The sequence below is a fragment of the Passer montanus genome, unplaced genomic scaffold (genome assembly GCF_014805655.1).
Source record: "Passer montanus isolate IOZ18808 unplaced genomic scaffold, ASM1480565v1 scaffold44, whole genome shotgun sequence".
NCBI classification, from domain to species: Eukaryota; Metazoa; Chordata; class Aves; order Passeriformes; family Passeridae; genus Passer; species Passer montanus.
In genome coordinates, this window is record NW_024369262.1 from 4,160,940 (window position 1) to 4,173,992 (window position 13,053).

General features: G+C 53.3%; 1 protein-coding gene across 1 annotated transcript in view; it reads left to right on the top strand.

Annotated features, from left to right (window-relative positions):
* NXN (nucleoredoxin) overlaps window positions 1-12,985 on the top strand; it is a 46,995-nt gene extending 34,010 nt beyond the window's left edge. Inside the window, exons 3-8 of the mRNA XM_039720836.1 lie at window positions 1,007-1,140; window positions 1,491-1,591; window positions 1,997-2,103; window positions 6,972-7,151; window positions 9,619-9,743; window positions 11,804-12,985. Coding sequence (XP_039576770.1) covers window positions 1,007-1,140; window positions 1,491-1,591; window positions 1,997-2,103; window positions 6,972-7,151; window positions 9,619-9,743; window positions 11,804-11,986 — 830 coding nt within the window. The 3' untranslated portion in view covers window positions 11,987-12,985. The remainder of the gene's footprint in view (window positions 1-1,006; window positions 1,141-1,490; window positions 1,592-1,996; window positions 2,104-6,971; window positions 7,152-9,618; window positions 9,744-11,803) is intronic.
* Window positions 12,986-13,053: the final 68 nt, after the last annotated feature.

Genomic DNA, 13,053 nt, shown 5'->3' on the forward strand with positions numbered 1-13,053 from the left:
CATTGAGTGGGACTTTTGTCACTGACATCACACTCAGGTTAATGCATTTCTCATTATTTAGAAATTAAACAGAAAAATGTTACTATTCTCCCTTGCTGAGGTTTGCTGGGAGTTGGTGTTAAATCCATCTTCCTCCAATTTGGAAAAAAAAATTTAGCCAAATTGGGGAAAGAAAACCCAACCCAAATGTGCCCTTACTCACAGACCCTGCAGATCCATCAGTCGTCTGCTGTGGTTGTCCATCCATTTCTTTTATTACTGGCTCATTGTTTCTTGGTGCAGTAAATCCTGACAGAGTCTTTAATTCAGTGGCAGGAGCTGTGCAGCAGGAACATGTTGTGGCCTGAGCCATCTGTGATGTTTCCTCCTCTCTGGCTGAACACATGGATTGATTGCTCTGGGAGCTGGCAGCAGATGATTCAGAGTGTGTTTCTGTGTACACACACAGCTTGCTTTGGGGTGCAGAGGGTTAGTGTAAGATATATACAGAGATATATGGATATAAACACACCATCTTTTACATACATATAGCTAAGGTTTGTGAATAAAGACATGTATGGATACGTGTAAAAATACATGGTTAGTATCAGCACAAGGGACACATCCTGACTGCATTCCTGAGCAGGTACCACCTTGTCCTCTCTTGCTAAAATAAACACTGTTGATAAGGAGAAGATGCCTCATCAGGCACAAAACCAGAGCAGGCTTTGTCAGGCTGAAGGTGCTGTGACTTGGGTGAGAGAAAGAGGTGACCCTGGCTGCAGTGCAGAGCTTGGCTGCCTCACCTCACCTCACCTCAGGGCAGGGCTGACCTGCTGTCTGACAGCTGAGGTGTTCTGCATCCCCCTTGGATGGGAATAAACCCCAGCAGGGTTCCTCAGACAGGATCCCCTGTATCCTGAAGATGGGATGTTTTTTCTAGCAGAACCTTCTGAATCTGTAAAAGCTGCATGCACATGTTACTGTCTTGTATCTTCTTTCCACCCCTATCCCGACCCCTCCCCAGGTCTGGAGTTCCCTTGGGGGCCAAAACCCTTCAGTGAAGTTGTTGCTGGGCCTCTGCTAAGGAACAATGGGCAGACCCTGGACAGCAGTGCCTTGGAGGGCTCTCACGTCGGGGTCTATTTCTCCGCACACTGGGTGAGTAGGAGGTGCTGTGCAGAGCAGTTGGAGTGGGCTCAGGGAGAGTAAAGACCCCAGACTGGCTAGTGCTGAACAATTTAAGAATTTAAGAAGAATTTAAGATGCTTTGATCATCAGCATTGCAGTGCTATCATCCTCAGCTGGCCCTGTAAGGGGGAGAGTGGTCAGATTTTAAAAATTGAAGAGGTTTTCTTGATAACTTACAGACGATAAACCCCAGGCACTTTCAGGCATGGCAGCAAGGATGAGGTCACACCAGTTCATGGTCACTGGGTCACCTGGCCCTGCTGGGTGTGGGGCTGGTCCTGAGGAGGAGACAATGTCCTCCTTCTGCTTGTGTTTTGCAGTGCCCGCCGTGCCGGAGCCTCACGAGGGTGCTGGTGGAGTCCTACAGGAAAATCAAGGAGGCAGGCCAGAAGTTTGAGATCCTCTTCGTTAGTGCAGACAGGTGAGGCAGCACTGACACCCCGTGCAGGCAGAGCAGGTTGGCTGTGGGTCAGAAAGGCTGCCTGAGTCCTTTCCCTCTGCCCGGTGGGGAGGTGCAGAGTGGGGTCAGCAAGAGCAGCTCTGTGCTTCACTTTGTGCCTTGTGGCTCTGGGGTCTGAAGGATGCTCGAGCTGCTGTTGTCACCATGGGTTGCCATTCAGGCGCCCTGGAGAATTTGAAATATTTTACTTGGGAAAAATACACCGTGGACTTCTTCCTGAAGGACTGGGGGCTGTAAATTTGGTCTCTCTCCCAACTGATAGGTTTTAGTGGGAGGCATAAAGGACTTTGCAAGCCATGTTTTTAATGAGGAAGGAGCCTGGCAAGTGGAGGGCTCTGCATGCCATGCCCTGTTCCCCTTGCACAGGTCAGAGGACTCCTTCAAGCAGTACTTCAGTGAGATGCCCTGGCTGGCTGTGCCCTACGCCGACGAGGCCAGACGGTCACGCCTGAACCGGCTCTACGGCATCCAAGGTAGGGAAGGCCTCTCTGAGGCACAGATCTCCTTCTCCCCCTCCTTTTGTTGAGTATTTGTAATGTCTCCTCTTGTTTAACTAAACCAAGAAAACAGCAAAGCAAAGCACAGTGCCCCAGGCAGAGCTTCATGTTTCTGCTCTCCACAAACTCACATTCCTACCACCTGCCAGGCAGGCTGTTAGTTGAAACAGGACTTCCATAAACAACCTAATTCTTCCTGGAAACTTGGAAGCTGTTTTTGGCTTGGATGTTTTTTGTCTAATTACTGATTTATTTATTTTTTTGCTATTTCTTGAAGGTTTAAATTTCATTTTCTTGCTGGTTTATGTAATGCAAAGACAGACCATCGTTCTGTGAAGGGGCTGAGGAAGATGGCATCTGGTTTATGTTAGTGACATGAATTACAAAGGAGAGAGTGTTTGATATAAACCATGGCTTTGCTTTTACTGTACATGCCAGTGCCAGAATTCCAGCAGCCCTGGCTGCTCACGGGGGCAGGGAGAGACTCTGTGTGTCTGGGTGGCTTCAAAGAGTCACAAAGATGATAAAAGCTCACAGCAGCCTTCCTGGGGGCTGGCACCTTGTTCCTGCAGGGGACAAACTGCAGCACAGAGGTGTGCAAGTGACTGGCTGGTGAGGAGATCTCGTGTATGTACAAATAGTTTCTGCCTGTGGTTAAAGGGTCTTGCTGCAATGTGGCTGTTGCTCATCTGTTTCTGTGTGATGTTACAGAATCAGAATATGCTGAGTTGGAAGGGACCCATCAGGATCATAGATCCAACTCCTGGCCCTGTGTAGGACACCCAGCAATCCAACCCTGTTTCTGAGAACTTTGTCCCAATGCTTCTTGAACTCAGACAGGTTTGGTGCTGTGAACACTTCCCTGGGCAGCCTCTTTCAGTGCTCAGCCACCCTCTGGGTGAAAAATTTGTTCCTGATATCCAAATCTAAACCTCCCCCGACTCAGATTCATATTGTCCAGGTGGGTGCAGCCTGGCAGAATGCTCCTGTGGTCTGCAGGGAAGGAGGAGTTTTACCAAAGGAGGCTGAGGGCTTTTGGGAAGAGTGACAGGAGAAATAATCCCTCCTTGAGCTCAGGTGCTGCCACTCAGCCCTGTTCCCTGACCTCAGCCCAAGAATAACCATCAGCCTGCTTTAAATAGCCATCAGTTTGCTGCTTAATGACCTTCCCATGAGGTGAGAGCTTTCCAAATTCAGCCGTCTTTTCCCAGCCCACTCACAACCCTCTCCAGTGCTGGTTTCAGCCCAGCGCTGCAGGACTGCTGCCAGTTTCACTGGGACTTTCTGTAAATAAGGTGTCCAGACATGGATACTTGAGCACCAGGCATGCTGTAGCCAGGGAAACAGTTACAACAGCTTTCCCTACGATTCCAGCCTTCTTAAAGGTGTCTCTCTTTGTTGTGTGACAACCTGAAAATGTAAATATTGGCTGTAATATGTAAATATTCCCCTGCACCCCAATCCCCAGCTCTGTCCCTGAATCTCAGCTCCATGCAGACTTTGGGGCTGCCTGCCTGTTTGCAGTCAGGCTTTTCACACCAGCTGGGACAAAAGCTTCCTGCAAACAGAGCTGGGTGTCGTGGGCTCTGCTCATCACCACACGTGGTTATTCCACTGAAATGAAAAATTAGATCTGTGTAACCACACCTGCATTTCCCACACTCATGGTTCTGCTGCTGCCTCTCTGAAAGCTCTCTTTGGAGCTGCACCTATGATCAGTGAGAGTGTCCAGGTTACCCTCCTGGTGCTTGGGTTGTGAGCACAACATGAGGAGGTTTCCCTCTGTTTTTTGCAGGCTGGGTACTGAAACAACACAAGAGTTTGTCTTCCCTGTCTGCTTTAAGTTCCTGAGTATTGGAAAGTAGCAAGAGAATCAAATCTCTTGTTGTTTTAGTCCTGTCTTGGCTCCTAGAACTTAAAAAAATTCAGTATAAAATGCAAGTTGAGTTATAAGCCTTTATTTGGGTTTACTTTGAATGCCTCTATTCATAACTCATGTGCAGTCAGAGGCTGTACTCTACCACCTCTAGTAAATTGCTTCTGGGTGCAGTGCTGTTCTGAGAAAGAGTTGTGTCTTGTGTTGTGGCTGCTTAGAAATAATTCCCCTTTGTGCAGGCAGCTCCCAGTCCTGCCCTGGGTGAAATCCCCTGGCCTTAGCTCTCCTTCCAGTGGGATGAGGAGCAGTGATAACTTGAGGCTGTGATAGGAATCCCCTCTTGTTGTTGTGTATCTCACAAGTTCCCCAATATTCCCCCTGGACTCTGTGGTGTCTCTTTGGGATTTGCAATCCCTTCCAAAAACGGTTTCTCTCCTTCCCTATGCTTTAGCCCAGACACACACAGGTCACCCTCACAGCCTGGAAATCACTGCTACAGGAGATTTCTGGAGCTTTCTTCTGAAAGAGTGAAAAAACAGCAATGAAATGTACCACCTGTGCTGTGGTTGGAGTGGGGTTTGCTTCACTTAGGTTGTGATTACTCACCCAACAGACTTCATGCAGATGAGATTTCAATGTCAGGTCTGGGGTTTAATGTATAAATATGTAAATGCCTTGCCAGGTTCGGTAACAAACCATTTGGCCCCTGTGTTTTCATAAAATGCTGGCCCCGTGGGAGCCAAATCCATTTTCTAGTGCATAAAATCCAACCAAGGCTGTCTATGCTAATTCTCATCCAAGCTTATACAATATTCATTGCAGTGTCTGATCGCTGATTCTTCTTGATAAGTAAATTCTGGTGTTATGACTTAAGGCAATTACCAAATCCCCCAAAAGGCACTAAAATAACAAATAGTGGCTGAGATGAGTGGGGAGGGGGAATTATTTGGGTTAGCAGGTGTGAATAACATTAAGAATGGTTTCCTTGGTCCTGCAAGTCTGTGTCCCCTGGAAACAGGATGTGTCTTGTAGGAGAGTAGTCACAAAGGTCACCTGAGAAGATGAGGATGTGAATTACCTGTAAAAATATTCTGTTTTCTGATTCAGTTTTGTATTTGCAGTTGGAGGTTCAATGGCTGGGTATGGGGGGGTTGGGGTCATCTGCATATGCAAATTAGGTGACGTCTAAAGGAATGCTTTGAATAGTGGATTGATAGCTGCAGAATCACAGCAATCTGTGTCTAAATTGAGCCCTTAATTTCTCCAGATCAGCAAAGCTTATTTGAAACCTCTGCCTGGGAGTGCTGCTCAGGCTGACTGATGACCTGAGAAGCCTGTCCCTCATGTATCATGGATGGAAAAGGATGGAAAAGCAGGCGTTTGGGGTGGGGCTGGCAATCCTAAAAGGACCAAGATCCCAATCCTGTGCTTCTCCTGGTGTCAGTAGCACTTTGTGCCTGTGAGGGCAGGGCCAGCGTGAGATTTCCCAATTCCTTCCAGTCTGTTTAACCCATCCCTGCCCTGGGGCTACACTGAATTACCAGCAGGTAATGAATAAGCCTTTTTGTGATACAAAATGGTTTTCTTGGCGTACCCTAAGGATCTGCAAGCTCAGCCATTGGGCGGGTTCCTGCACTGCTGCTTAGCACCAGCCCCAGCGCAGGCAGGAATGCGCCGGGCTGGAATGCCGGGAATGCGGCCGCTGGCCTGGACCTGCAGGCAGGCTGGGACACACAGATGGCCGAGTATTTCCTAGAGAAACGCCCCCGATTCAGAGGGTTTGTGAGTAACTCACTGTTGGACAAACACGGCAGTGCACAGTGCCAGCAGCCTGGCAGGGGCACACACGCTGCGTGCCCCCTGCTCAGGGAAGGGCTCTGCAGGGAATTTCTGAGGAATGAGCTTTAAAATGAAGGGCAGGAGTGTTTGAGTTGCCTCAGCTTGCCAGGGTATTGCTGGGGGAAGGAGATGCTGCAGAGGGAGCAGGGCAAAGCCCAGGTGATGAGCAGTGACAGCAGCACTTGGCACTAACGCTGGTCACTTCATTTGTCCCTTGGGGCCTGATCCCGCTGTCCCCTCTTCCTTCCTTGTGGGATGTTTCTTTGTCTCGCTGATGACAGAGGAATGGTGTGCTTTCCAGATGAAGTCACCAACCTGAGCCACTCCTGCTGACCCACCCGTGGCTGTTTTGTGGCCGGAAAGCCGGTGCTTTATCAGATGGGATGGTCACAGCTGGTGGCCAACCTGCCCCACTGCCAGTGACATTGGATTTGTGGCTTGTGCTGTGTCTCTGTTCACCTCCCGTACAAAGCTTCTCCTTTGTGACTGGACTTTTCAGCCCCATAAATGCTGCTTTTTCCCAAGGGCCAGACCATCCCTGGATATCCCCACAGCCACATCCTGCCAGGATCCTGTAGACCTGGACATTCCTGCACAGCTTTGTTAGTCTCCAGAGGGACGTGCTCTGGAAATGGCTGGGCCATTAGTGCAGAGTGCTGGAGGGCTGTGGGGGCAAAAATACGTGGTGTTCTTCTGGGAAGGAACACACCCTGCTTCCTGGCCACTGCTGTCTGCAGGCCCTGTGAGTTCCTGGGAATTGGACTCTTCCAGAGGCAGCCACTTCTGGGCACTGGGATGGTGGTGCAAAAGGGAGGGTCCCTGGGTGGCACGGTGGGATTTGCACCCGTGGGCACCAGACAGCAGCAATCCCTGCCTGCAGCTGGGCAGGGAGAGGCAGGCAATGCCAGAGCTGTCTGCCAGCTTCCTGCTCTGGCTGCTGAATCACAGTGCTCTGTAGGACAGAAACAGGATCCAGGGAGCTGGATCCCCCCTGGGTGAGCTGCGCAGAGGCAGGAGGCTCGCTGGGCTCCTGCCAGAGCCAGAGGCCATAGGAAAAGGCCTTTCTCCCCACACCCTTGCTGGCCATTCATGCTTTGGCTGACCCCCTCTGTGTTTTTTTCCATGGCAGGCATCCCCACTCTGATCGTCCTGGACCCCACGGGAGAGGTGATCACGCGGCAGGGCCGGGTGGAGGTGCTGAACGACGTCGAGTGCCGCGAGTTCCCCTGGCACCCCAAGCCCGTGCTGGAGCTCACAGACTCCAACGCCGTGCAGCTGAATGAGGGCCCCTGCCTCGTTCTCTTTGTAGGTATGGATGGAGCATCCCTGCTGTGGCAGCAGAGCCTGTGCTGGGGAAGGGGGCTGGGCAGCCTGCCAGCTTGGCTAGAGCTGGCCACGGGGCTGGGGACCTGCTTCTGGTGATGACAGGGTCCCACCCTGGGAAGGGATATCACTTCCATTTCCTATCACTGTGTGCTCACAGAAAGGCCAGTGGTGGGAGAGAGCTCCCTGTGAAGCCCCTTAGCCCCTCTCCTGTACCACAGCAGCTCACAGGGGTTTGCCAGAGCCTGCTGTGCCCACGGGGCTCCTGCAGCTCCCACACACCACCCTGGGATGCTGTGGAGCAGCGATTGGCAGCACAGAGGAGCTGTCACAACAAAGGTGTGGTGGTGGCTGTGGATAGGAATGCTGATGAGCTGTTGGGAGTATGAGAAATACACTGTCACAGCTGGTGGAGCTGGAGATGGGAAAAGCCTTTCTGGAGCAGGGACTTCAGGCACATGTGATGTTACAGAGTCAGAGGAAGTGCAAGGGATTACAGATCTGTGCTTGAAACCACAGCTCAGGGCGTGAGTCCCTGGGCTGAACAGGGCTGTGACAGTCAGAGCAGCCTTTCATGCTCTTCTGGTCCTTGATTTCCCCAATTCCCCTGGCTGCAGGACACGGCAAGTTTTTCCCCAAAGTTCCTGTCCTTTCACTGCTAACCCACACATGAAGCTTCCCTGCAGTAGAAGCAGGCCTAGAGCTACAGATGGCTCATTCTTCATTGCTTCCCTGCCAGCAATGGACACAATAACTCAGGAAAGGGCATGGCTGGGATGAGCTGTGCTGCAGGCTGAGCCCTGGGTGGGCAGCACTGGAGTGCACACAAAATCCCAGGGAGGGAATTAAGGGGTCCTGGGCTCTTGAGGGGGTGCAGCTGCCCCCTGTGTGGAATTTGGGGGGTGTGCTGAAGAAGCCCCCCTTGCCTTGGTGCTGTGCCTGGCCCAGGGCAGGGCTCATGTCCCACTTCCTTGTGTGCCCTTGGTGAGCAGCACACACTCCTCTGCAGCTCTGATAACATGGCCCTCGCTCCTTTCCTTCTTCCCTTTCAGATTTCCTTTTGACCCTGGTTATTTATTCAGCAGAGCCCAGCAGGGGATGTGAGCACAGAGCCAAAAATCCTCTCCTCACGCGGGAAGGACCGGCTGGCCACGCCAGGCCTGATGGATTGGGGCTGGCGCTGCAGGCCTCTGGAAAGAGTTATTTTTATCTTGCTCTGAGCAAAGTTTTTCTATCACCTTGAGGCAAACAGCTCATCAGGGGAACAGCTGGGGCTCTTGCTCGGTGCTTTTGGGGGTGGATGGTCATGATGAAACCCAGCAGTGATGTGCTGGGGCAGAGATGCAGCTGGTGCTGCAGCAAGGCAGGCACTGGAATGGGGGCTCCTCGCCAGCTTTGTCCTGCTGGGAGACCCCCCAGCAGAGCAGTGCCTGCACTGCACAGGCAGCAGCACCCCCAGGAGAAGGCAGGCTTAGCAAGTGCTGAATAAATCCTGAGTGATGTACCTCCTTCCCCAGAGGGGTTAGGGCTGGGTTAGCCAGAGTGTGCAGGGCTGCCTGGAGCACTGCCAGCAGCTGATGTTTGTAGGAAGAGCAATCCTTGCAGACACCCTGCAGCTCGTGTATTTATCACTGACCTGCATGCAGGACAGACCTTGAAATCCAGCGTGCAGCATCTCTGGAATCTCCTGCTTTGCTTGGAGAGGAGGACAGGGATGTGTGAAGCAAGGGCAGAGAGTTTTCCTGGCATGGGCATGGCTTGTCCCAGCTGGGGCTGGACCTGTTGTGGTGGTTACATCAGGGACCACGGGGGGAGACAAAGGGCTCTCTTCTGCTTTTTTCATTTAATGCCTAAAAGTTGTCCCCGAATTGGAATCTTTTAATCTCCACGCTTCCCAAGGACACAGACTGTCCTCTTCCAAGCTCACTATTTGAACTTCAGTGGTGGCTGGCGTTTGATTGATGCTGCCATCTCTTTCTGCCCTACCTCTGTCAAATCAAAGCTGCCTTCACAGCGCTGAGACTGGAGCAGTAAAGCTGCAGCTCAGCCATCCCGAGGCAGAGGGACAGTGGGTGGCAGGCAGGGGTGGCAGCAGCCTCAGATCAGCGCCTTTGTTTGGTCTTCAAAACAAGCTCAAACCACACAGCAGCTTTTTTGTGCCTGTTTGTCCCTGCACATCACCAACAGCACCAGGCAGCGAGCAGTGGAGTATTTGGGGAGCAGGAGTTGCTCTTCAGTTCGGTGTTTCCCTGTAGTGCATTTCAGCTGCTCCCTGATTCCTCCAGAGCCGGGAGCCTTTGAAGCCCGTGCGGCGCATCCGGGCTCCGGCTTCCTGCGTGGTGGTGCCATGGGACAGAGCTGCCAGCGCCCGGCCCGTTTGCATCCTTTGATCCTAACCTCCTTCTTTTGCTTTGCCTCTTTTTGTTTTGCCTCCACAACCCCGTGCCCTGCAGATTCAGAGGATGATGGGGAGTCGGAGGCGGCGAAACAACTGATTCAGCCCATAGCTGAAAAAATCATAGCCAAGTACAAAGCCAAAGAGGAGGAGGCACCGTTGCTCTTCTTCGTGGCGGGTGAGGTAAGTGAGAGGAGAGCACAGAGCTGTGTCCTGCTGGGTACAGGAACTGAGCTAAGTTGGGTACTGCTGTTGTTGTTGTTCAGGGGGTAAACCGAGGCACAGAGCTATTGCAGATGTCAGGCAGCACAGAGACTTGTCTCAGTCTGTGCTCTCCTTGCTGGATATTACTCCTAGCAAACGATTTGCTCAGAGGTGCTCCAAAAGGTGGGAGAGGGACAGGCAGAGTAAGGCAGTGGGAAGGAGTGGAGCTGCCATGCTGGAGCTGCTGCCTGCTCAACCCTGAGGCTGTGCAGGCAGGAAGGTGGCTGGGTAGGGAAAGATGAGCAGGGCTTGAGTTTCAGCCTGGCCCAGCTAGTGAAATTTTGGCAGTTTCCCTGGGCTGACCATGTTTTTCTTGGCTGGGATGGTATTTGAGGCATGTGCAGGCTGCAGTGCTCTGAGTCAAAGATCTGCTGGAGAGAATGGGAAATGGGAAAACTGGAGGAATTCTGGCCTCCCTTTCCCCTGCACAGACACTTTGCCTTGCTGCAGTCTGGCAAACTAAGGTTTTGTGTCAAAAAACCTCCCAGCACCCCCAGGCCTGCAGTTCCCCTCCCACATCACTGCTCAGGGCCTGGGCAGGTGGCGGCCGCTGCGCCTGCTCCGTCCCTGCACGCCCACGTCACCGCCGCAGCGTTCCATGCGCGGAGCCCTCCGGAGCCGCCCTGCGACAAAAGGGTCCCCACTGCCACACCCAGGCCCCCCCAGCCAGCCAGGCCCCCACTGCCACCTCCCACAGCCCCGTGGGCCCCCTGCGTGCAGCCGCTCCCGCTCCCACCACCGTAACGGGTCTCTGAGCATCCCAGCTCAGCCTTGCACCCTTGAATAAGTCCCTTGTTGGGAAGGGCTATTTTGGGAGGGTCCAGGACCTTCCCCCCTCCCCCAGAGCCTGGCTCGCCGGCTGTAGCTGAAACATTGCTGCTATTCATGCAGCTCCCGACGGCCCTGCGGCGGCCGGCCCGAAGAATGGGGAGCGTCCGGCACATCCCATTCATCCGTCACCTCAATAGCCGGGAGCGCTGGCCCCGGGGCTCCGCTGGCCCCCACGCACAAAGCAGCCCGGCCATGGCCGGAGCAGGCGCCTCCCATTGCTCTCCCGGCACCGTCTGGACCGATTTTGCATTGATTAAAAAATATTCCTTGGTGCCTTTGTAAATAAAGGACGAGGCGTCCCGACACCTGGGTGGGGGGCGGTTGAGGCGACGAGCCCAGCCCTGCTGGCCCTTCCAGCCACGTGGTCCAGCTGCGCCAGAAACCCCTGCAAAGGAAGGGGAGGCGCGAGCGGAGCTCCCCAGCGCCGCCGCCACGCGCTGCAGAGCCCCGGCCGCCAACCAGGTGGATGGAATCCATTCCTGCCCCTCGGAACGCCCCGCTGCGGGTGCGGCGCATTGTGGGCTCAGTGATGAATCGCGCCGGCGCTTTGCATCCCGCAGCCTTGGGAGGGATAAATCATTGCCTTTGCCCAGAGCTGAGCCTTGCCTGGGTGAGGGGAGGGCAGTCCTCTCCCCCTGCAAGCAGCCTGCTGCTGCTGTGTGTGCCCAGACGCGGGGACCTGCTGGTGGGGTCCCATCGTTGGCTCAAAGCACAAGTCTTCATCCTGTTCCCATTCTTTGCTTTGTTCTGGGCATGCACTTGGCTCCCTTTGGTACCCACCCTTGGTGAGCAGCAAGGCCGTGGCTGTGCTGGCAGGGAGCTGGCAGTCCCCACATTCAGCACTTGTCCCCAGTTCCTTCAGCCGTGGATGTCCCAGAAGCTCTGGGGTGGCCGAGGCAGCAGGTCAGTCTGGAAGCAGTCCCTCAGGGTTGGAGGAGTGTATGTCCCATTCCAGCCTGGGATCAACCAACCCAGTTTGGTTCTGACACAAACCACGAGCAGAGCAGGCACCAAGATGGATGTTGCCTGCTATGCTGGTGGTGCTGCAGTGCTGGTGCAAGGCCCAGCCTCTTGGGATACACCGTGGCAGCAGCAAACTGCTCCTGCTCTCCTGTTGACTCCTCTGTCCTTCTCCTTTTGGCCTCCAGGACGACATGACTGACTCCCTGCGGGATTACACCAACCTGCCCGAGGCTGCACCCCTGCTCACCATCCTGGACATGTCAGCCCGGGCCAAGTATGTGATGGATGTGGAGGAGATCACACCTGAAATCGTGGAAGCCTTTGTCAGCGACTTTCTAGCAGACAAGCTAAAACCCGAGCCCATCTAAGGGGCCCTGTGCCAACAGACGTTATTTAAAACTAGGTCTCTCTTCCGCCGCTTGTGGATTCTCCAGCGTGTCCTCACGCCCGACCCAGTATCCAACCTTCTTGTGGTGCCTTGTTTTACGCAGTGAATCCTTCTCCTAAGCAAACTCCTTGAGATGCACTTTCAGCAGGGAGTTGTTGGCGTTTGGAGACTTCGCTTGTGCTTCATGGTGATATATTCTCTAATAACCAGGCCAGAACTGTTACCATATCATTTTATACATGGCACTTGCTAGCAGGCAAATCTTTTTGCATGGTGTTCTTCCCAACGTATGCATCAGGCAGTGGGTGGGGTTCTTGGGGCTCTTTTCTTTCTCCTCCCCCCTCTTCTTTCCTTTCTCACCACCCCTGCTGACTAAATGACTTCCAGGAAGCAATAAGGAAACTGTCCCCATCGCCCCTGGCCAGTTCTTTCTCTCCCACGAAAGTGCCCTGACAAGGCCAAGACAAAGTCTTAACTGCTGACAACCTCTGAAAGACCACGGCACAGCCAAGCTCTTCCTCCTGGGGGTGAGACCTTCCCCTTGTGGGTTTCCCACCCCCCACTCCAAGCACCGACAGCCTTAGGCAGCGCTGGCTGTTGTGTCAGGGTCCATCCCCTGCCATGGGTGGGTATTCCCTCTGTCCCTCCCACTCTGAGCCAGGAGGAGGATCACCACCGGGCTGCCCTCACCTTTTGTCTCTTCCTTGTGCTCTCCCTGTCCCCTCTCGTCCTTCTCTCTGGTATGAATTGTCCTTTCCCCTCTGTGTTAGTTGATTGAGCTGTTTTTCGTAGGTGTGTCCCAAACTCAACGTTAATGGTGCTGTTCTTTAAAAAAAAAAAACCAAAAAACCCCCTCCCAAACCCTAAGAAAAAAAACCCTCCCTCCCTAACCCAAGCAGCACAGCCGAGCCCTTGAAAAGTGACATTGTAAAAACTGTACATGGTGATTGGAACTTTGTAATAAAACTGTTACAATGACCTCGTCCTGGAGGTGCTGATTGCTGCAGGAGGAAACCTGTGTGGGGAAGAGGAGCCCACAGCCCGACC